Source organism: Crotalus tigris, unplaced genomic scaffold (assembly GCF_016545835.1).
Source record: "Crotalus tigris isolate CLP2741 ecotype Arizona unplaced genomic scaffold, ASM1654583v1 scf7180000018164.764771, whole genome shotgun sequence".
Lineage (NCBI taxonomy): Eukaryota > Metazoa > Chordata > Lepidosauria > Squamata > Viperidae > Crotalus > Crotalus tigris.
This window is the reverse complement of record NW_024096858.1, coordinates 83,252-107,413: the sequence shown is the minus strand read 5'-3', so window position 1 is coordinate 107,413 and position 24,162 is coordinate 83,252. Positions and strand designations below refer to the sequence as shown.

At 39.5% G+C, this 24,162-nt stretch overlaps 1 protein-coding gene across 2 annotated transcripts in view; it reads right to left on the bottom strand.

Annotated features, from left to right (window-relative positions):
* Positions 1 to 2,859: 2,859 nt before the first annotated feature.
* DDX58 (DExD/H-box helicase 58) overlaps positions 2,860 to 24,162 on the bottom strand; it is a 33,538-nt gene continuing 12,235 nt past the window's right edge. For both annotated transcript variants that reach the window (XM_039348623.1, XM_039348622.1), the window contains 13 exons: positions 22,028 to 22,135; positions 21,345 to 21,495; positions 19,309 to 19,567; positions 17,552 to 17,714; positions 14,860 to 14,961; positions 12,578 to 12,735; positions 11,479 to 11,614; positions 10,299 to 10,447; positions 9,026 to 9,116; positions 8,257 to 8,427; positions 5,710 to 5,861; positions 5,274 to 5,420; positions 2,860 to 3,352 (listed from right to left, as the gene is read on the bottom strand). In XM_039348623.1, the coding sequence (XP_039204557.1) occupies positions 3,059 to 3,352; positions 5,274 to 5,420; positions 5,710 to 5,861; positions 8,257 to 8,427; positions 9,026 to 9,116; positions 10,299 to 10,447; positions 11,479 to 11,614; positions 12,578 to 12,735; positions 14,860 to 14,961; positions 17,552 to 17,714; positions 19,309 to 19,567; positions 21,345 to 21,495; positions 22,028 to 22,135 (2,081 nt within the window). In that variant the 3' untranslated portion in view covers positions 2,860 to 3,058. The remainder of the gene's footprint in view (positions 3,353 to 5,273; positions 5,421 to 5,709; positions 5,862 to 8,256; positions 8,428 to 9,025; positions 9,117 to 10,298; positions 10,448 to 11,478; positions 11,615 to 12,577; positions 12,736 to 14,859; positions 14,962 to 17,551; positions 17,715 to 19,308; positions 19,568 to 21,344; positions 21,496 to 22,027; positions 22,136 to 24,162) is intronic.

The following is a 24,162-nucleotide window of genomic DNA, read 5'->3' as shown; positions in this document are numbered from 1 at the left end:
AATGAATATCCAGATCAAAGTAAGCATTTCCAGGGGTGGCATTATTTTAATACTGTAGAGCAGAGGTTCCCAATCTTTTGAGCACCAGGGACCGGTTCCGTGGAGAGATATTTTTCTGCGGACCGGTGGGGGTGTGGTTTTGTATGCTGCCTACATCTGGCAGATGGGGCTTTGTTTGTTTGTGTGGATAGGTTACTGGCATGCCGCGGACCAGTACTGGTCACAGACCGGTGTTGGGGACCCCTGCTGTATAGCAATGCTATGTATCTGTGTGTACATACATGAAGAGCGTGCAGTTATGTTGGGTGGCTGCGCGTCAGGTTTAAGGAATGAAATTTGGAGTCTGAACAAGCTCTTGAATTGACTTTGAATCACTGAAATCTTTCAAGGTTTGATGATTTTGCAAGATTTTAAGGAATGAAAAGGGTGCCTAAGCCTGAAAATATTAGCAGTCTTTGGGCATAGAAATAATCAAGGGATTTTGAGTTATGTTCCCTTATAAAAGAGCTGTGGTGGTGCAGTGGTTAGAATTTCAGTATTGCAGGCTAATTCACTGCTCACTGCCAGGAATTCAATTCCTGGTCAGCACAAGGTTGACTCAGCCTTCCATCCTTCGAAGTAAAATGAGGACTCAAGATTGTTGGGGGCAACAGGCTGACTCTGTAAATCGCTTAGAGAGAGCTGTAAAGCTCTGTGAAGCAGTATACAAGTCTAAGTGCTGTTCCTATTGCTAAAATGTGATAAATCAGAATTCCCATGCATGGAAGCCTTTGCTTCTATTGAAGCAAGTCAGACTAAATTCAAAGAATGCAGCGAAGAGCAACAGAGATGAACAGGGGACTGGAGGTTAAACCATATGAAGAACAATTGCTGGAATTAGGTATGTTTAGTTTAATAATAATAAAGACTAGAGATGACATGACAGCAGTGTTCCAATGCCTAAGGGGCTAGTACAAAGAAGAGAGGATCAGCCTTCTGGGGTTCAGACTCCCAGAAGAAACAAAAGAGTTTTTAATTCAGTGAAAAGCAACTTTTTACCACTGGGTTGAATGGCAAGTTCTAGTTGTGAGGCGAGTGTTCTAATGGGTGTTGCCTGAATAAGTAATATGTGCAGCCCTGAGCCCCACAGTTGTTGAAATATTGTGTGTGCACCTTTGAACACTGTTTTCATGTCCCCGACCCCTCAGATTGCTCATTTAAGAAGTTAGGAGACACCCAAAGAATGCATCCAGGAAAGAATGTGTAGTGATGTAATGTTATTTCCAAGGAGATCCTATTTCTTTGGAGTTTTGACATAATTTTTTTTTAAAAGTCCCCGTTTGAACTTCTTAAACCAGGGGTAGGCAACCTTGGCTCTTTTATGACTCTTGGACTTCAACTCCCAGAATAGCTGGCTCAGGAATTCTCGGAGTTGAAGTCCAAGAGTCATAAAAGAGCCGAGGTTGCCTACCCCTGTCTTAAACCATGGTAGCTTTCCTTAATCCTCCTTGTCATCTTTGTGTTCTCTCCACAGTTGGACACAGGAAAAACCTTTCAAGCCGTCATGAGGTTTGACACCGACGTGGAGCTCACCTACTTTCGTAATGGTGGTATCTTGAACTATATGATTCGCAAAATGGCATCTTAACCCCCAAATGAAGCACTGCTCATATCCAGAAAGCCCACCTTTTTCAGAGGACAGAGGCTCAGTAATTATAAATGCTGTAATTATGAAGAAAAAAACAAAACCAAAATATACAGTAACGAGGGAATTATGTGCGGTTTTCCCCAGCGTAGTGCCTTCCAAGTGTATTAGGACTACAGTGTCCAGACTTTCAGGGCTGGCTGTGGCTGCTGGGGGACGTGTTCTCAGCAGAATTGAAGCAAGGGCTGGTAAAGGGTGTTTTTACACTGTCCGCCCTAACCTTTTGGCCACTAGCCTGTTTTACGTGTATATTTGAACTCATCCTTTCTACAGCACTGCATTTCATCCGTCTATTTTGGACTTGTAGGTGGAACAAAAACGTTTTATCACCCATGTACGTGGAGGCTAGATACTTTTCAACCTTTTATACAGCATTTAACCGTACCAGTTTCCTTTTCCTATCTGCCTAAGAAGTTACTAACCCAGCACTGTTGCATTAAAAGCGCTAATCAAAATCCCTCCTTGAAATTTTTAATACTGCTAAAACGATTAAATGACTCGGCTCTTTATTCTTTGGCGTGTGTGCATTCCTTCTTATGTGCCTTCGTTCATGGGACCGCAGGATTAAAGCTATTTGTAACAGATGCCTTTTCAAAAATCAGGTAGAACCTTTTGTGGATTTTACTTTGTTTTTGGGAAACCGGTTCGAGATAAAGAATAAATCTTTGCTTTATCAGGAAGGAACATGCTTTGAGGTTCTGAGCAATAAAATGTTGCAACAGCAATGGGATCCTAACAATAGATTCTAATTGATATAGTACCTTTAGTCCAGGGGTAGGCAACCTTGGCTCTTTTATGACTCGTGGACTTCAACTCCCAGAATTCCTGAGCCAGCATGGCTGGCTCAGGAAATCTGGGAGTTGAAGTCCACGAGTCATAAAAGAGCCAAGGTTGCCTACCCCTGCTTTAGTCTTAAAATCTGAAGGATGAAAACTTGGCTTTCTTAAATATCACTATTAGTGGTCATTTTGATTCAACCTCACTTTAAACTTATTGGAATATCTTCAGCTATACGTCTCTGACCTTTTTTTTTAAATAGCCAAGTACAGCTATAATTTAAAAACTACCCCTTAACTCCCAGCCTCCACAAATGACCAATGACTCTTTAAAGTTTCAAATATATACCTTTGTTATTAAATTGCATAATCAAAAGACAGCGGTGGCAACAGATCAGCTTTTTTTTTTTTTTTTGAAGAAACATTGATTAATGAAAGCAGGCTAAGGGTCAGACAGATGTCAAAGCTAGCTTGGAGTTTGAATTTACACCGGAGTATAACTGGAAAGTTAATGGTACCCCAGTTACCAATTTGACTTTAAAAGCAGAATTAACTAGATCGTGCAAGATTATAAACAGAAGTTTGAATAGGCAGCACTTCACTCAGACATTTCTTCAATATCGAAGTCTTTCATTGCAAAATCCACATCCTTCCATTTTCCGAAATGAATCTGCTTGTTGCTAACAACATCGTGCACGGAAAAGCTCTCAATTTTGATGATGGGCATGTTGTTAAAGGTCTTGTACTTCACAACGATTCCCCAGTCGTGATGGCAGTTGGTGCAATACATCTTGAATTTTTTCTCAAAATTCCCGTAGTTGCGTGCCTTCTTATGAGGTTCTGTGATATACCGTGTTTTAAATTTCTCGCCCAAAACAGTATGGTGCGAGTCCTGGAATGAACACAGCAGTTACATTCATTATCTGAATCACTTTGTAACTGAATTAGAAATATAAGGCTACATGCTTTCTGGTCAACTTAAAATCATAACCTCTGGGCAGATTAAGTGCACTTTTAGTTATCAATTTCCTCAACCACAGCAGTCAAAGGAACTCCATTTATCCTCTATGATTCTGCTTCCAACTTTTAATTCTGATATGGCAAAGCCATCAACTAAAAATATAAAGAAAGGCTTTCTCATGATGGGACGCATTCAGCTAGCTTGGATTTTATTTAGGACTGGATAAATTCCAAACTTTACCTTGTAGTAGGAATTCAGAAAGGTATCTTTATGTAAAATTGACACAGAAAAAAAAATACGTGTGTGACTCCTTTGAGCCCATCTGGTTTGCCTTTTTAACTTTTTTTAAAATAAAGTCAAGTTTTTTTTAAAAAAAGAATTCACCCTTGGCCCTTATAGCTGGCAGTCCTGCTCATTGAAATAAGTTTGGAAGAAGGATGGGATTGTACAGAAATCTGCAATGCAATTTATCCCAGTTGGGGGCAAGGCCACAAGTGCTATTGTTTCTGGTCTTTTGAGTTTTATGGAATTTGTTGGATTATGAACTTGCATGGAGATGACATGGCTTTTGCGGCCTTAAATCAAGCCTTTGACAGCCCTTCCTGTTTACTGACTACACCACAAAAGCCACAATATATGTGGAATCAATGTGTGAAACATTTAAAATTTGGGGTGGGATGGGGTTCGGAGACTGGCTACTTTTTTGGTGGAATGGTGGAAGCCTTCAAAATGTATCCTCTCTCTATTGTGCATTCACAATTCAATTGAAAAATGCACCTGTCTATATTCATTTAATGTAGGCACAATTTTACCCTTGATCTTGCCATGAATCTGACCACTTCAAAGGGACTAGAAAGTTAGAGCTCCATTTACCACACTCCACCTCTATATGTGCAACCCAAAGGCTGGGCCTCTCCCTGAATGTTCTTACAGTGAACAGAAGTACAAAGTGCTAAAATTTACCCTTACAATCGGACAGGCCAAAGCTAATACTTATTTTCTTCACTCCTTTTAGTGCAAATGTACCCAAAACTCACGGAGCTGTATAATCAGCTGTGCAAAGCTTTAAAGGAATTGTTCAATTGAAAGGTTTAATTTAATAATCTTTTTAAAAAAAAAATAAAAAAAATTAATTCTTGGGTAAATTTGAACTTTAAAATCAAACAGATGCCTTTTATTTGCTGTGCTTCCTGCACCCTAGTCCTGACACGTCTTATTATAGAGAACGCGCAGAGGAACTATTAAAAATACTGTATATAGCAATGAAAGCCTTAACACTTTCCAGCTAAAACTTTGCCTCAATCTCCTCTGAAGCTGCATTTCTTAAATTATGATGTGAGGAGCTCTGGGTGTCCCTGAAGGCTGCAAAATCAAAATTATTTGGCAGCCTGTTGAAAAATAAATGTAATATTAAAATCCCATCAAACAATTGTTGAGAAACGGAAGTGGCAACAAATGGGTCAGTTTTAATTTTCAATACGATAAATATCAATAAACATAACCCATACAAACAAAAGGGAGGGGTTTTTTGGGGGGTTCATAATTTTTTAAAAGCGGGAAGGGGTCCAGAGAGAAAAGAAATTAAAAAAAAACACTTCTCTAAAGACTCAATCACTGGTGTTCATTTTATTCTGCCAAAAAATTAAGCAGATGCAGGCATATTTCTTTCCTGATTTATAGTCTACGGATAAATCTTTTTATTGATTCAAATCTTGAAACTCCAAAGCACAGATTTGGACTGAATCAGGCTTTGTTCAGAACTGAACTGGAGCGGAACCGGTCTGTACCCTCCAACACATATCCCACCCAAAAAAAAAACCACCGTGAAGCTAAGGCAGCAACAGGAGGTTACCTCAATCACCCGGAGATCTTCCGTACTGCAGGCCTGATTCTTGCATTTGCCACACAAGAGAACTCTATTGTTTTTCCAGGGTTTTGATTCTGTCGGTTTTTTCTTGGAATCTAGCATTTTTATTAGCTGCTTTTGAAATACGTTTATCTGGGGTGAAGAGGGAAAGATGGAATTCAAGTCACAATGCACCATCTACTCTCAAGAGCCCAGGAATGTTGTCCTGAATCAGCCTCCACCACCACCACCATCACCACCACCACCCATCCTGAAAATGAAATAATGACAACCAAACCTTGGCAGAAAGCAAAATTGGAAAACAGCAGCTTCTACATTTGAACAGGCTTTTGCTCATTTTAAAATGCAGGTTACCCCCCCCCCTACCACCACCACCAGGCTGAATGGGACATTAGAAAGCCCTCACTGAAAAACTGCTCACCTTCTGTGCAAAGATCTTTTCATCCCAGCTCTGTACCTCTTCAATAGCTCTGTTCATCATTTGCTCCTTTTCTAAATTGTATCTCTCCTTCTCCTCCTGTTCTTTTTTGCTCGTCACAAGAATGCACTTGCTGTCTTTTGCTCTTCCACGACCTGGAGATGGCACATTAGAGGTAGTATTCTTTTAGTGACCATAATAGGAACTAGCAATTCCATTGCTAAGGAAAGCAGACACTAGCTGGGAAAACACATGACCACTATTGTGCTTTCTGGCTTGAAATTGCAAAGACTTACACCATCTCACACCTTCAAGGTTTTATTTACCTCTAACCATTTTACTTCAGCTTTCCCCTTTTCTCCACTCCCCTGCCCTTTTCAATGCTCACCTCAGCCTGGGATAATTATCAAGAAGGGAATTAGTGTTCATGCTTACATTCATTGGAGAAGAAGAATTACAAGAGTAAGTATAATGAAAGAAGGGTGCCCGTTCTGGCAACCATAAGCATGCTAAACAAACAGTCCAGTGTACAGTATTCCCTTTTATGTGTCAAAATACTCTCTTATAATCCCTTTCTCTCTCCACGATCAAGTCATGAATAATTGTTGCCAAGACCACCTTCTTCAAATGAAACTATAACTGGCATTACAAGAGACCCTTCTAGTCATGACCTCTTATCTATCTACCAGCAATGATTACAATGTCGAGGAAGATCCTCAGGTTAAAGATCTGCTTTACAAAAAGTGTTACGCTATCCAGAATGACAACCAAAACAGATAAGGGCCAAGTGGCTTTTAGACTTCTATCTTAATGTGTTTCAATTTATTTCTTTTCGCTGAACCCATTGACCTGGGCAAGTTTAGCCCAGCCCAGGATGGAGACCTACAACTGAATATTATTCACTTATAAAGCAATTGAAAAGTGGGAGATGGGCTCTTTCATCCACTCATGAAAGAGCAGAGTTATTTAAAACAGCCACCCCCAAAACTTGTAGGAAGTACAGAAAGACGCTGGTTGATGGCATTGAAAATTGCTATATGTGAAGTTAGCAAGGTGATATATTTGTGTAACAATAGGTTTCTTTTAGATATGATAATTATTTGGATGAGATTTGAATCTTACCTAATGGACTGAAGTGATTTTTTTTTTGTCTTGTTTTGTTACAAAAATAGATTGACTGATAGATTATATATACAAAATAGAGTAATATTTTTTTATCTTAACTAGGATAACTTTTGTAGTGGAAGAAGAAATAAGAAAGATTTGTGATAAGAGAAAAATTGGTACTAATCAATGACTTATTAGACTAAGAAATAGAATATATCTGGAAATATTAGAATGTTATTGTTGGAATATTATGTATATTTTAGAAGGGGTACCCGAAGTGCTAATAATATGTTTATTCAAGATTAAATTGGATTATGATAATTCTAAATCAGTAAAGCTTAAAAACAGGATTTGTATCTATATAGATATAATGTAGAAATGGATTAACCTAAATATGTTATACTACTGAAGGGAAACAGAGGGGGAACACTTAATGAATTAATTTGAGTATATATATATATATATGTTTTCTGAGGTTTTCGCGGGTGTTTGTATGTAGGTCTTTGGTTATTCGGGTTTTCTCCCGCGTAAAATTGGAAGTGTCTTGGCGACGTTTCGACGAAGTCCCATTCGTCATCTTCAGGCTGGTGTTTTCAGCTTCGTGCTTCGAGGAGAAAACCTGAATAACCAAAGACCTTTCTCAAGCACTTTGATGTAAAAGTTAAAAAACCAATAAAACTTCTTGTTTTTTTTAAAAAAAAGAAAATTGGCCCCCAAACAAGGAATACAGTTAGTGCTTGATTAGCAATTACACATTCAGTGACTGTTCAAAGTTACAACGCTAACCTGGGAGATTTATGATGTGTCCTCAAAGTTGCAACCCTTGCAGCATTTCAATGGTCATGTGATTGTGACAAGGGCACTTGGCAACCAGTGTGCAATTCTGGCAGCCACCGGATCCTACAATCCTATTATCACCATTTGCAACATTTGCTGCCTACTCTCAACAAGCAAAATCAATGGGGAAGCTGGTAAGAAATTGTAAATCATAGTATTATTATTATTAACAATGTATGGTGTGGTTACATTGGGCAGGAGACCACAATGCTATTGTTTAGCTGCCAATGTACGGTACCAGCTCTGTTGTAAGACATGCTTGAACATCATGGCGAATGACTGAAACCAGATTTGCCCAAACTGCTGCTGAAAATTAGCAGTCATGATTTTTTTGCTTTATGACATTGCTTAATGATGATGATGATGCTCTCACTTATGCTCATTAACCGTAGTTGGATTGGAGAAGTCCAACAATGGTTCCAAGCATTGCATAATATCTCCAATATCAAAAGGACCTTGTGTTTGCATAATAGACCCAAATAAAGTATGGCTTGCTGAATCACTATATATCTGACGGTATTTCGCACTAGGATGGACGTGTGACCTTCAGTTAATATAATTAAAACCTCTACATTCAGGTCTCACAGAATAATTTTGCCAACCTACCTCTGACTTGTATCATTTTGATGACATTGCCTATATATTCATAAAGCAGGATCAGGTTGCACTCAGCAATATCGATCCCTTCGTCAGCAACTGACGTTGCTATTAGAAGCTTGCTGTCCCCATTGGTTTGGAAGGCATCCAAAGTCCCCTTTTGATTTGGGAGGGTCATGCCTAAGAGAGGTGAGAGAGGAGAAACCAGAGTATCCAATCACACAAATATTGCTCTTTATCACAGGTCGGCAGAGGGTGCTCAAGAAAAAAAAAATACACTGTGCCAAAAGAACCTAACCTTGCTGATAATCTCAGTGCCATAAAACACAAAACATGGACAGGTGTCAAGTTCTTAATTAAGTTGCACTTGAAAGCTTGGCACAGGACAGGGGTTAATCCTCAACTCACCACCATTTGTTTGGTGACCATCAGAAGTTACCACAGCACTGAGAAGAGTGACTTAGGACTGTGGTCCTTGCACTTACAACTCTCCCAGCAACTAGCATGCATTTATGATGGTTACAGTGTCCAGGATCATGGGATGACTATTTGGGACTGTCCCAGCTGGCTTCTGACAAGCCAAATCAGTGGAGAAGCTGGTTTCACTTCATGACTGCTACAATTCGCTGATCAGCTATGTCAAAAAGAGTTGTAAAATGAGACAACCTTAGCACTTAGCACTTAGCAACTGCCTGGATTAGCCAATTGTGGTCATAAGTTGAGGACTATCTGTTCACCACCCATCCCTAACCTATACAGTCCATCCAAGTTTCCTCACCTGTGCAATGGTTTCTTTTCCCACGTCCCATCAGTGCCTGTGGCTTCAGATGCTTAAGTTCAGGTGTTTCTTCTATCCAATTCTTCAATGCCTGTAAAATTCAGTTGTGATAATTAATAGGGATCGAAGTTTCATTTGGCAGATTGGGCTGGCGTGGTTGTGCATATAAAGACCTGCCCCTTTGTACATAATCACAGAACTTTGGAAATATCTCTACAGTATTACATTTTAATAATAACAACAAGCACACTGCTTAACACTGGAAATTCCGTTCCCAATTTCTGTCCTAACCTGAGGACAACCAGTAACAAGAAGAGAGGGATGCCAAAATTGACCCTACCCTTTCTTATGATGCTGATGTCAACGCTGCTAACATCGGATGTTCTTGCTTTGACAACATATGGAGATGCAGCCATTTTCCTTTACTTTATGTTTTACTCTTAGAGTTAGAATTAGGTGGTACTGAGGGGGAGGAGGAGGAATGTGCATGGGAGTTTAGTTAGACATAACAATACTGTATAAGGGTGAGAACCAAGGTTTTTTTTGAAATAAGAAATGATAAGAAATGGCGGGTTAAAGAACTGGAGGGAAAGCCTGCATTTCAAACTAATTGGAGAATGTGATTTATGACTGCTAATTAGAGGAGGGAATTGTGCTTTCATACTATTTATTTATTTATGAGACTTATATACCGCTTTAAGTGCGAGCACTCTCTAAGCGGTGTACGCCATATATATATATATATATATATATATATATATATATATATATATATATATATATATATATATATATATTACATTGCCCCCAACAATCTGGGTCCTCATTTTACCTACCCCGGAAGGATGGAAGGCTGAGTCAACCTTGAGCTGATGAGATTTGAACCGCTGACCTGCTGAACACAGTCAGCTAAAGCGGCCTGCACCCTAACTGCTGCGCACCTTTATAATGTGCTCAGGGGAGGGGAATTCAGATTTTGGCTTGGCCTATGTCTGGGGATGCTATGCTACTTAAATAAAGATTCTTTAAGGTAAACAATGCCTCGAAGTTCTTTGAAGAGTTTCATCTGTCGGAACCATGACAGCTACCAGGTGAGCGGAAGGCCTTCAGCAGCTCACCAGCTGGTTAGAAGAGTGCATTGGGGTCCCATGCCAGAGGAAATGTTCCACCCATATCAAAACATAGGTAAGCTGATCTTAAATGTTAAGCCACACATAGCAGAAAATGGGGGGGGGGGGAATCCCACTCCCTCCAGATTGGAAGAGTTTCTTACTGCCAGCAGTGCTCTTGTCTTCACGAAGAGAATGGTACGTGTCTCAGGGTTGACATGATATACCTCTCCCAGAATCTCTGTAATATCTTCCAATTTAGGGTTTTCATTGGATTCATCCTCGGAAGCAGCTGTGAGTTCTGGCAAATTAACTGGGAGAAAGAAAAATACAATTATCTAAGGATGGATAAGAGACACTTTTCCTGCAAAACTATAACCTAACACCATATAGATCAATAATTAACATTTTATTGTACTTGTTTACATATAGGTCAGGAGTAGGCAATTTTGGTTCTTTTATGACTCGTTAACTTCAACTCCCAGAATTCCTGAGCCAGCATGGCTGGCTGAGGAATTCTGGGAATTGAAGTCCACGAGTCATAAAAGAGCCAAGGTTGTCTACCCCTGATATAGGTAGATAGCTGCATTTTTAAAGGATTCAAAAATCAACTACAATAATTTTGCATTTCATCTTCCATCCAAGGCAGTATGGATCAGGTTTTTTTTTTTAATTCTTGGAACTGGTTTATGATAAACTTTTATCAGTTGTCTCGTTATAGAGTATCTCTTTTATTCACATGCTTCTTTCTCGCTGTCTATTTGTCTCTCCCTCTTCCCCCCCCCCAGTTCCTTAGCACTGGCCTGTTCTATGTTTTGACCTAATTCTCAAGTATAATAACTTAATAATATGATTTTGAAAAATAGCTTTTTCCATATCATGCTAGTTTTTTATCATACAGGGAACTAGATGATAATATATCAGCAATTAACCATATGAACCTTGAGCTGAAAATGATAAAATTAGAGAAGATATATGTGTGTGTGTGTATGTGAGAGAGAGAGAGACAGACAGACAGACATGATAGAGAGATGAGATAGACACAGATTAATGGAGAGAGAGAGAGAGAGAGAGAGAGAGAGAGAGAGAGAGAGAGAGAGAGAGAGAGAGATTATATATATATGGAGAGAGGGAGAGAGAGAGAGAGAGAGATGATAAGATATATAAATAGTAGACAGACAGATGAGAAATGATTGAAGTATTACTGGAAGACAAGACAATTATGTTGTTTATTGTGTATTGCTTCTAATCTACTTTGAAAGTCAAGTTTCTCTGTTGGCATAGAAATATGTTTGGCTCATTAAAGCAACATGAATGTAGGGACATTATATATATATAAAACACCTTCGAAATTTGAAGCCAGATGCTGTTCAATATTATCGAAGTTGCCATTTTTGGTATCCTCAAAATAATCCTTCAGATAAATCAAAGCATCTTTGGTTCGGGCGTCTTCATTGATGATTAAGGCATCATTGTATTTCTGTGATAAGAATATTATTTACCTTATTTTTATCCCATAAAAATGTCATTCTGAAAGCATGGCAGCAAGCAACACTCAGGAGGGGAAGGGAAGGGGAGGGGAAAATCCTTACAATCACAGGTGGTCTTCCTTTAATAGTAGCAATAGGGACTACTGGAAATAACTAAGTAACACAGTCAAGTGACAATTTACGACCTGTTCCCAATTGCCATTGTAACCCGAAGGCTCCCCGTAGTGATGTGATATTTCAAACTTGAATCATTCTGAATTCAAACGACTTGCTTCAATAATCTTTCACATTTGAGGCACATCTGGAAAGATCAAAATGGCCTCTTTTAAACATAAGGCAACTGATTTGAACTCCAAAGGCAGCATTTCAAGTGAGAGACCCTTCCAATTCACTAGACTGGAATTGCAAGTATTCAGCAAAGTTTGTTGTTTTTTTTAAGCATTTTTAGATGCAACTGGAAAAAAAAAACCCCTACCTGACAGTAAGCAAAACAATTCAGAATGCAACACGGTCATTTTGAACAGGATGAGTTACATGTACTGGTTCTTGCAGCAGTCATCTGATGCTCATAACAAACCAAGATACTCTAAATACTCCGTTGACTACAGTAATGCCAAACATTAAGGAACAGGACAGGAGAAACACAGCACAAGGGCAATAGAGCAACAAGGCAAGAGAAATGGTTGCTTCCCGAGAAGAATAGCAATGTAGCACGTAAGACTTATATACTGCTTCATGGTGCTTTACAGCCCTCTGTAAGCAGTTTACAGAGCCAGTATATTGCCCCCAACAATCTGGGTCCTCATTTTACCGACCTTGGAAGGTTGGAAGGCTGAGTCAACCTTGAGCTGGTGAGAATCGAACTGCTGGCAATTGGCAATCAGCAGAATTAGCCTGCAGTACTGCACTCTAACCACTGTACCACCAGGGCTCTAAAGAAGGAAGTTACCCACCCGGAGGTGCTGTGTGCAAATAAAAAGAGCCCTGCAGACTCGGCTTTCTTCTTCCTTATTTGGCAACTGTAACACCACAGCTTTTTTCTGCACATCGACTATCCACTGCTCATACTTCTGGGTCCCGTAACATTGATTCTTCATCACAGACATGTTATCTAATGAAAAAGGAAAGGTTTTTTAAAAAATGTATTGAAAGCCTACAATGAAGAGCAGAGAGATCTCTTTATTCACATCATAATTCAAGGTGTATTATAACCTATAGCACTATGTATTGTATTGTTCTGTCAGGCTAGAACATATGGTCTGTATCACTGCATGCTGGCCTTTGACAAGGCGGTGAAGACATGGCTGTTAATGGCACTCTGGTGTTGATTTATGCGATTTTTTTTATTGGGGATCTTGATTTTGTCTTTTTTTTCTTTCTTTAAACTGATAATGGTTCTTTTATCCTCCTTTGCCACCTACGCGCATTTGTTACAGAAATAATTAAATGCTGTATATATTAGCTTGCACATAGAGCATTGCATGGTATGGAGATCTTATACCATAGTATCATTTTGAGCTTTGTGTTTTTTAATGCATTGTTCTGTATTCTTTCATGTGGTTGTACAGTATTTTGTGGTTTGTAATATTAATATATATTACTCTGTGCTGTTATCTGATACTGTGAATTGCTTTGCATTTGCTTTGCCCTACCACATATTCCTTTCCATTATTACTCATTTATTTCCACTCCACTGGGTTATATTCCATTATGTACTGTTCTGTTGTGTACTGTCTACCATCTTACGCTGTCTTGAGAAAATCTTGTCTGCTGCTCACTGGAGAACAGCATCTGCCAGAGATTCAGATGGCCCCCACCAAAGACCTGGTTGTTTTCTTAGGCATTCGGGCGAGGTTAGGTGAGAACTGCTGTGATCAATGTGTCTTTTTGGTGAATGGGATTGTTCATTCTTGGGTACAAGAGTTGTAGTTGTGTGTTTGTTAATTCTTGTATGCCTCTCAGAATTACCTGTGTCAGAGGGTGGCCACATAAATCACATGTAAAATAAAAACTGCATTGTCCACAGTGTATGATAGTCTAAATTGGATGGAAATATAAACATAATAGATTAAGAGATAGAGAGATAACACAGAGAGAAGAGAGAGAGAGAGCTGATAGAGCAGATAAATAGATAGCTAGACAGACAGACATAGAGCAGATAGCTATAGAGATAGATAGATAGATCGATAGAGAGATGATAGCTATAAATTGATATATAGATATATTAAATAGATGATAGATATAGATATGATAGATATACATAGATGATAGATATGATAAATAGATGAGATGATAGATGAAATGATTATTTATCATTTATTTATATCTATCATCTATTTGATAGATAAAATAGATATAATAGATATAGATATAATAAGTAGATATAGATATGATAGATGACATATAATAAATAAATGCTTATCTATCATTTATTTATATCTATCATCTATTAGATAGATATGATAAATGGATAAAACGATATGATAGATAGATAGATAGATAGATAGATAGATAGATAGATAGATAGATAGATAGATAGATAATAGAGAGAGAGATGAGAGAGAGACAATATGTGCTTTGAGTTCTCTTTAGAATTATGGTGCAATATATGACATTATATCTTGTGTTAGGTAAGTTTGTTTTGCTTAGTAGTATGTTATATGTACTATGTTTAATATACCGAGCTGTAATGTGAATTGTACAGCATAGCAATAGCAATAAGACATACCACTTCACAGTGCTTTACAGCCCTCTCTAAGTGTATGAAGTCAGCATATTGCCCCCAACAATCTGTGTCCTCTCATTTTACTGACCTTAGAAGAAAGAAAGGCCTGCCATATTGCATTCTAGCCACTGCTCCACGATGGCTCATAATGTGAATTGTACAACATAGCGCACTTTAATATGCAGTTTATACTATTTTGAAATGAAAATTCAGCTGTATTATGCATTATGGAATATGTTATGAATACAAACTCTATTATGAAGCTATATTACAATGAACTGGATTACACTTTTTTGTGATGAATGGTGTGACTGTATTACATAATGATTAACGTATCTATGTAATGTATGTGTGTGTATATCTATATGTCCATGGATATATCACATCTTGATGCTCTTAGAAAGAGTCTGCTTTTGTTCAGATCACAGGAAAAAGTGATGATTTCACAAAACTTATGTTACATCAATGGAGCATATAACCGACATCATCAAGCAATCTCCATCATCTTACCAATAGGATGAAATTGTCTTGCTAGATCCTCTGCTTTTGACATCATCTGAGACACAATATCTACAAAGCGATTCTGTGGACGAGTCCCAACAAGCTTAATAACTGCAGTAAAAGTAAAAAAGAAACTGCCATCATTAATGTGTTATTAGCTGCACATTTAAATATTCTAAAACTATTACAGGCCCTTTGTCCAAGAAAAGATTAAGTGTTTTAGAACTTGAGGAATTAATTTATTATGCTATCTTTTTTCAACGTTTGCCTTTCAGAGATACGGCTATAGTAGCAGTATACCAGTCATCAAGTATACAAAAATAAAATCCAGTTGCCTTTTGAAAAAGCACCTTTGGGACAACCATGACCTGGATGACTGAGAATCTCCATAGATAAATAAAGGAAGGTGTCAAAGTAGCTTGGCATAATCTCTACCACAAGGGAAGGATACAGGTTTATCACTGGGGAATTCCTGGAAAAGTCATCTGGGTCCATCAGATCGAGGTCCCATTGGAGAAACCCCTTCAAGCCTAGAGTTACACAAGGTGTATTGTGTTTGAAATATGTGCATGCGCAATTTATGTTTAAGAACTTTTCTTCTGGTACAGCATGACTCTCTCCCACTGGGGTTTTAACTGCTCAGAATCGCTGACAATTTGAGGGCTATAAAAATGGTTTGAGCTAAAAATATCCCCTTACAAGTCAAAATAAGTCCCAAACTGTTCAAATTTCACCAGAAACATTGTCACACTGTCCTATTCTAAAAGTGTTCTTCATTCAACATAGGACTGGCTGGAACATTTCAAAATTGGGATAATCTTCTAGTCTAAACTCAAAACAAGGCACTTTGAACTTGAAACAGTCTTCTCAGTCCAAAATGTTTCAAATGTGACATGTTCTGCATACTTTTAGAAACCTCCCCACTTTGAAATTCCTGAAGGAACCTGAAATTTGGCAGGATCCACCACAGGAGTATATCAGGAATGCCATCTCAATTGATGGCTAAATTAATCCATTGTTATGCATCTATTCAAGAAGAAACATGCATTTAGGGAAAAGTCCCTACCTAGCAACAGGAATTAGTTTAGTTACAGAGCATCATCTGACAAGTGGAGAAAGCTTTCGGTCTTTCCGAACCTTTGCTAGATAAGTAGCTATCTATTGAGTTCAGCTGTGTCCCAACTTCTAGCCCAGGGATGTTTAATGGAAATGCCAAACAGGATCTATATAATATGACTACCAAGACTTTTAAACTATTATATAGTACAGAGTTCCCCAACTTTTCCAGCTTTCCAGACTGGCATGGGGAGGGGAGGGGATGGGTTCTGTGTGAGTGGCGGGCAAGCACATGGATGCCTCTCCATTTACATGAACGGTGGGCATGCAACACCCGCTACTCATGCAAATGGAGCACGTGTGTGCGCTCACCCGGTTCCAAATGGCTCAAAGTCCGGTAGGGACCTCAGCCTGGGGGTTGGGGCCTGAGGACCTCTGATATAGGACATACACTATGGCTCTTCAGAACGGGTTATCAGATTATGGGTTTATCTCACTGAGAGATGGGTTCTATGGCACTTCATCCCCAGTATCAAGTCTCAACAGAACTATCAAATGAAAAGTGTCTGAAAAGCAATCCAATCTGAACTGCAGGTACGTTGACACCAGATTTCGTGAGTATTCCCCACACCTATTTGCAGCAGAGGGAAATGTGAGACACATACAGTTGTGCAATATTAATGTATTTCCTTCATTGCCCCAAAAAAGCTTCTTAGTATAAATTGCTGAGGAATAAGATTAATGTGCATGACTGCTTGTGATTTTCTTGGAGACATCCATTTAGTCACTACGAGAACAAAATGCAGGCCCATCCCTGCCTACTCCTATTTAAGTATATTGCCTCTTCATTTGGAAGGGTGGAGGCACTGGAGGAGGCAACATGATATCCAATATAACTGCATTGTAATGGATTTCAAGGTTAGAACTAGTCACGACAGGTTGTTGAATGACTATTCAAAGTTATGAAGATCTCGAAAGGGTGCTTTATGACCAATAAGCACCCCCAGCCCTTATAAATTTGTATACTTCTCCCATGGTCATATGATGTTGACACTGGATGGCCAGTTGTTAAGCTCCTTGCAATTATGTGATTGCCATTTGCAATCTTTTCTGCTGGCTTCCCCAGAAAGTCAGTGGGAAAGCTGGCAGAGAAGACTGCAAGCTGAGAGGACTCCCTCTCATCTCTGGGAGCTGGCTACCTGCTGGGGTGATAATCTCAGCTCTACCCCATCAAGATGAGATTTCCAGCCTGCAAAGAATTGCCCCTCTCTTCTGTTTTTTTTTTGGGGGGGGGAAGGGGGAGGTCCAGAAAAGGAGCTAAAATTATCAAGGTTTTGAGATAATCAGGATTTTAGCTCTGTTTCCGCAACCTGAAGGGTTCCCCTCGCCATTAGATCTCCTTACCTTTGATTCCTTCCGCTCAATGACCTGGGATATCACTTAACAACTGCAACCAGGGGGGTCTGGGATTACAATCGCTGACTGAGGTAATTGTGTGGTTGTCTCAGTTAATGACCCTTTTGCTTAATGACTGAGATTCCAGTCCCAAGTATGGTCATTAAACTTAAGAACTACATGGACTCTTTAAAAAAAAAAAAAAAGGATTACTTGTACTCCAAAAGAGAGAATTAGAATGCAGGCTCACTTTTTTCAGGTTTAGGAACAATTTCTTCCAGGTCCTTTATGTTCTTTCTGACTGTTGAGATCACTTCGATATTGAGGGAAGCACAAATGTTGCAGATGTAGTCTATGGCCTCCCCTACATTTTTGGCATTGCCAATGCCAGGTGAAGCGGTCAATCCTACAATCTGAATAATTAAAATATTCACTTCAAACTAGAAGGACCACACATGAATTAAGACACTAAAATGTGAAAAGAAAGGAAAGAGAGAGAGAGAGAGAGAGAGAGAGAGGGAGGGAGGGAGGGAGGGAGGGGCAATGTTGCCTCCAGAATTATTTTCATTTGCCGCTTTCACCTTTTCCTGGCAGAGATCGATTGAAATCAGGAGATGAATGACCTCTTAGCCTTATTCAAAGAAATACCCACTAGTAGTATGAAATGATTATAATTGAAACGAATACCTTAAGATTCTTTACGTAAAAATACCCCATCGCGGTATTTAGACATTAAGTTTTAGAAGATGGGTATTTTTGTAACTTTCTATCTTGTTTATCATTAACCACCATTCCAAATCAACCAATGGAATAGTCTGCCTCCAGAAGTTGTGGCTGTTCCATCACTGGAGGCTTTCAAAAAGAAAGTGGACAACCACTTATCTGAAATGGTTTAGGGCAGGGATCTCTAACCTTGGCAACTTTTAAGACTTGTGGACTTCAACTCCCAGAATTCCTCAGCCAGACTTTCTCTCTACTGTTACTTTATCCAGGAGAATCAAGGTGGGTTGTTTTGAGTTTCTTTCCCGCACTTTCTCTTTTCCCAGGAATATTTTTTTTTCCCCTGAAACTCTTCCCTTAACAATTGGTTCCTCCCTTCGCCATTCCCAGCATCCAATCTACATGCCATTGCATTTATTTTCATTTATTTAAGAGGGGAATACATTTCTTGGATAAATGGCGAAACACTGCTAGACGCTAACGGTGGATGAGATCATCCATTTCTCATCAGAAATTATCAGAGGTTTATCCACACAGCCATCCGGAGTCAGGTACAATTCAAAGGTGTGTATCAACCATATTTCTATGTCTTATTCAAGGGGTGGACAATTAGTCCTCCAGATGTTGCCAAATTACAACTTCCAGCATCTTTGATCATTAAGTTATGGAATTAAAGTTCAGCAATAAGTTTGAAGCAATGCAACTTGCTCAGCCTTGTGGCTTATCATTTGCTTAATATTTTGTTGCTATTTCCTCTTCTAATAAGTATGTCAACAATATGTTTTAGAAAATAAGGCCTAGACCTTGTCAAATCTCGGAAGCAGAATAATGAACAAATCAATCATTGAGAACACATTTTGAATGCTAAGTTCGGCTCTGAGTTTATTCATTGTGTTTATGATACTGAAATGAAACTATTGTTGTAGTTTATTCCTAAAAGGCTCCTCATATAAAATAACTTAAGCACAATGCCTTTCCATGTGCTGGGCACTACAATGTGCATTACTTATTGAACACATAATTGTTTTCTTTTTGTTTATGGATTAAAATTCATCAGAATCAGATTTTTTTTTTCAAACTGAAGCTGAAATGATTATATTATTTAAGAATAGAATGGGAGACAAAGTGGATCCCTACTACAATATTGTTGCACTAAATGACTCCTGGAATACAGGTGTGCATGCTATCTTCTTCAGAGGTACAACATTTTCCATGTTGTCTTCATGTATTAGAAGAGAATACACAACTTGCTGAGATATATTTTTTTACCACAAGAAAGCTACTTACCTGAGGTAGCAGAACTGCACCTTGCTTCAGTTTAAGGTCCAAGTACTTGGACATTAACATATTATATGGATTACTCCCAGTAGTGTTGTGGCACTCATCGAATATCATCAGCGTGAATATTGAAAGAGAAAGAACTGTCTCATTAGTCAGAGAGTTCAAAAGAGTCTGGGGTGTCATGATAATGATATCATTCTGTTTAATAACTATTTCCGCAGGAGACTTGTAAGCATTTTCCCCACAGATGCCTGCAACTTTGTAGCTGCAAGAAAAGAGACAAGATACTTCTCAGAACACCATCAATCCGTTTAAGCGTTCGATCGAAAACGGCAAAATTAGGAAACAGTTATACAGGTAGTCCTCGACTTAACAGCCACAACAAAACAGCAGTTGTTAAATGAATTTTGTCCCGTTTTACAACCTTTCTTTCCAGAGCTCTTAAGTGAATCGTTAAGTTAGTAACCTGGTTGTTAAGTGAATCCGGTTTCCCCATTGACTTGGAGTGTCAATGTGGGGAAAACTGCACGCGCAGCAAACTACCATGCTTTCCCCCCCCACAAACCTCATAACCTTTTGATACCCTCTGTCCCAATGAAGCAGCCAAAAGGTCATTCCCTTTTGATTTAATATCTTACCTACCTAAATAGATAATATGCTTAAGTTACTTCCTATCTCTTCCTGCCTTTGTTAGTTCTTTCTCCTTCTGATCTATCTGTATTTGTTTTTACCTGGTCTCTGATCAGGTAATATGTTACTAGAAAATAGTTGCTTATATGAAGGAATTTTCCAATGAAGAAACTTTATGTCAGCATCTAATGGTTAAACTTATGAATGTAAAATGTCAGCATTTAATGGTAAAGCCTATGTATGTAAAAAGTATATAAAAATCAATAAACACACAGAGACTCTCAAGCTGTCTCAAGCTGTGACAAGCAGCTCTGCAGCAGCTTCAAATCTCTGCTCAAGACATGCCTGAGTCTTTTTCTTAGCGTCTTTACAGTCAGAAGATTGCAAAAGGTGATCACATGACCCCAGGATGCTGCAATCGTCATAAATATAAATCAGTTGCCAAGGGTCTGAATTCTGATCACGTGACCTTAGGGATGCTTGCTTGTAAGTGTTAAAAATGATCATAAATCCCTTTTTCCAGTGCCGTTGTAACTTTGAACGGTCATTAAGTCGACTGTTGTAAGTCGAGAATTACCTGTATAAACAGAGATCATCCATTTACCTAACACTCACATGCACATAGATACTCATGAACAGGTCATATCTGACGGCGTACTTTTTAAAATTACAACATAGGTGCTCATCACAGGTACAACCTCATACTTTACACCAGACATGTCAAACAAACGGTCCGGGGGCCGGATGCGGCCCGCAAAGTGATTTCATGTGGCCCACGAAGCCATCCTGGATACAGTGAGGGAACGGCTCCCGCTGCCTTGATCCTGGGCCAGGCCAGCTGGGAGCCAATGTACAGTTTTGTGGTGGCCATCTATGCTGAAACGCATTCAGTCTTAGCTCCACAAGGCCATCTAGAAACAGCGAGGAATCAGCCCTTGCTGTGTCAGCTCTGCCTCCTGGGTGCATGCTGGGGAGGTGTCACCCTTTGTGAGGAATGAAGAAATGGACCATGCCTTGGCGCTTGCCCCGGTCCCACCCCCTTCTGCCAGAGACCCTCAGATCTGTCCTGCCCAGGCCCCCACAGGCACCCTTGACGCAAACGATGTAGAGCTGGCCATACCCACTCCATCCACGCCCACCCAGTAGGCCGCACCCACCTGCCCCCCCAAGGGCAACCGCAGTGCTGATGCAGCCCTCAATGAAGTTGAGTTTGACACCCCTGCTTTACACATTGCAAAGCAAACCGGCTGTTCCAGACACCGATTTCAAAATATTTTCAGCAGCCTTGAGATACGGCAGACCATCTTTCTGTACAGCAACAATCTAAATCAAGGGCTGAAAAAGACGCTACTGCTATTATTTTAGAACTAGGAAGCCACAGGACATCCGCATAGGACGGACTGAGGTCATACTCATTTTTGAAGTATTCACAGAAGACTTTCTTCTGTTGTTCGTAAACTGGAACTTTTGTAGCGAGGAAGACCACTTTTCCTTTCTGCCCAATTGGCCTGTTGCGGAGATGATGCTCACATATCATAATAGACACAAAAGTCTTCCCAGATCCTATAAAAATGAATAAAGGCTGGTTGGACTTACTTGGAAGCAATGGACTAAAATTCTGAACTACAAGCTAGCAAGGCCATACAGATGGTCCTCTCACTTAAGAGTCCACAGTTGGGACTGGAAATTCCAGCACTAAATGTTGCAGTTGCTAAATAGAAAATCTCTGATCACAACAGGCTTATGACTTTACTTTCCCTTCAGTATTTAATCATTGCAGTTGTTAAACAAACCATCATATCATTACGACTTAAGATTTTACTTGGCTTGTCACAAACCAGTTGAGAAACACACAGTTAGTGATCACATGTCTGTGGGACTAGTGTGATGGTTGTAAATGGTCACAAAGCTTTTTTTTTTTTTAATGTCATTGTACTTTCATTGTACTTTGCTAAACAAGGCAGCGGGTTTCTTCTTTTTCCCTCAGAAAAAAATTACAGCCTTTCTTTAAAAAAGTCTAAAATAATTTTCCATTCCAATCAGCAAGAAACTTATTTCTAAGGGACATTGTAGCTCAGAGAAATTATAATCTTACCAGTAGGGGCACAAATCATGGTGTGTTTGCCCTTGAGAGCAGGCTCAGCAAGTTCTATCTGATAGCTCCTTGGCTTCCTCAGAACATATCTGGGCTGCTGGAAGGCATCTAGAAGAAGAACAAGTGAACAAAAAGCACATTGGAAAAAATTGTAACATATATAAAATACAACATATTTACATGGCATGCACAACAGAGTATCTACTATCCAAAATCATTATGTGGACACTAAAAGAAACATGTTCATTTAGGGCAGGGGTGTCAAACTCAATTTCATTGAGGGCCGCATCAGCATTGTGGTTGCCCTTGGGGGGCCGGGTGGGTGCGGCCTACTGGATGGGCATGGATGGAGTGGGTGTGGCCTACTGGGTGGGCATGGCCAGCTCTACATTGTTTGCGTCAAGGGTGCCTGTGGGGGCCTGAGCAGGAGTGGGACAGATCTGAGGGTCTCTGGGAGAAAGGGGTGGGACCGGGGCAAGCACCAAGGCATGGTCCATTTCTTCATTCCTCACAAAGGCTGACACCTCCCCAGCATGCACCCAGGGGGCGGGGCGACGCAGCAGGGGCTGGTTCCTCTCTATTTCTGGACGGCCTTGTGAAGCTAAGACTGAATGCATTTCAGCATAGATGGCCACCACAAAATTATACATTGGCTCCCAGCCGGCCAGGGCCAAGGCAGCGGGGGCTGTTCCCTCACTGTTTCCAGGATGGTTTTGCGGGCCACATGAAACCACTTCGCGGGTCGCATCTGGCCCCTGGGCCTTGTGTTTGACATGTCTGATTTAGGGGAAGAGAAGCCATATGCGTTACTTTAATTGGAACATACCCACATACCAAAACAGTATACCAATGATACTCAATTACCGTACTTTCCGGTGTATAAGACTTTCTAAAGCGTTGAAATCGGTGCCAAAGTCAGGGGTCGTCTTATATGTTGAGTCGTCTTATACGCCGGAAATTATGGTAGTTTCCGGCGTATAAGACAACTTTTTAGGCATGCAACTCGGAGCCGAATTCGGGGATCGTCTTATACGCCGGATCGCCCTATACGATGGAAAATACGGTATATTTCTCTGCCCCTGGTGAATTAAGCAGTGTTGCTTAATGTCCCTCCTGTCTGAGTGTCAGGAGGCTGTGGGAGGTCTGGATGGGGAATAAGCAGCTTTAACGAATGCTATAAAACTGACTGGTTTTAGGTTTTAGGGCCTTCCAAATGTGGGACCTCACCAACTTTGGTACTGGATGGGGTGACCTTGCCCCTAAAAGACCTCTTCTACGATCTATCAGTCCTTCTACTCAAGGAATAGGTGGCAGTCAGGAGGTCTTTTGCACAATTTCACATCGTGCACCAGTTGCAAATTGAAATAAGAACTTTGAAAACAGGATCTGTGACAAGGTAATTAAGATGATCAATTGGAAAAGAAGCTTTATATTGATGTGGTTGTTAAATATCAGAAAAATGTTTATGTTCAATTGCTGTCTATCAAAATATTAAGAAATGTACTAATTCAAGGTTGATAAAAGAGAATACTAGTGGAAGAAGAGAAAATCAAAGAAAGCTACTATGTGGGTTATAGAAATTGTTATTGATTGTTTTTAAATATAAACCCAGGTAGCACGCTGTTTACCAAATATTAAGGTAACTATGTTTAAAAAATCAATAAAATATATTTTTTAAAAAAGGATAAGTGTCTAAATTGATCTTGGTTTTGTTTGTATTTCTTTTTTCTTTTTGTTGCTAATTTAGACCAGCACAAAACTGATTAAAAGCAAATAACCATACATGTAAAGTTGAAAACCTTTGCACGCGTGTGTCATTTTGTACAATGATGTGTGAAAATGTTTATAGACTGGGTGGCTTAATTTAAACATGATGGTTAGATCCTGAAGCAATTCTACATAAAAGTTTGCAGTCCTTTTTGTCTGATTCAAGGAGCAAAAACTGCACTTATGCCTCACATTCAATTGTCAAACAATAACGTTTTCAAAACAAGAAAATATCCTGCAAGCTTTCCAATATAGGCCTGTAACAGATACCTCACAGAGAAATGCTGAGGTGAAAATAGATTTGTACTAGGTACACTAGTCTTCTTAAAAGAACTACCGTAATTTCCGGCGTATAAGACGACTCGGCA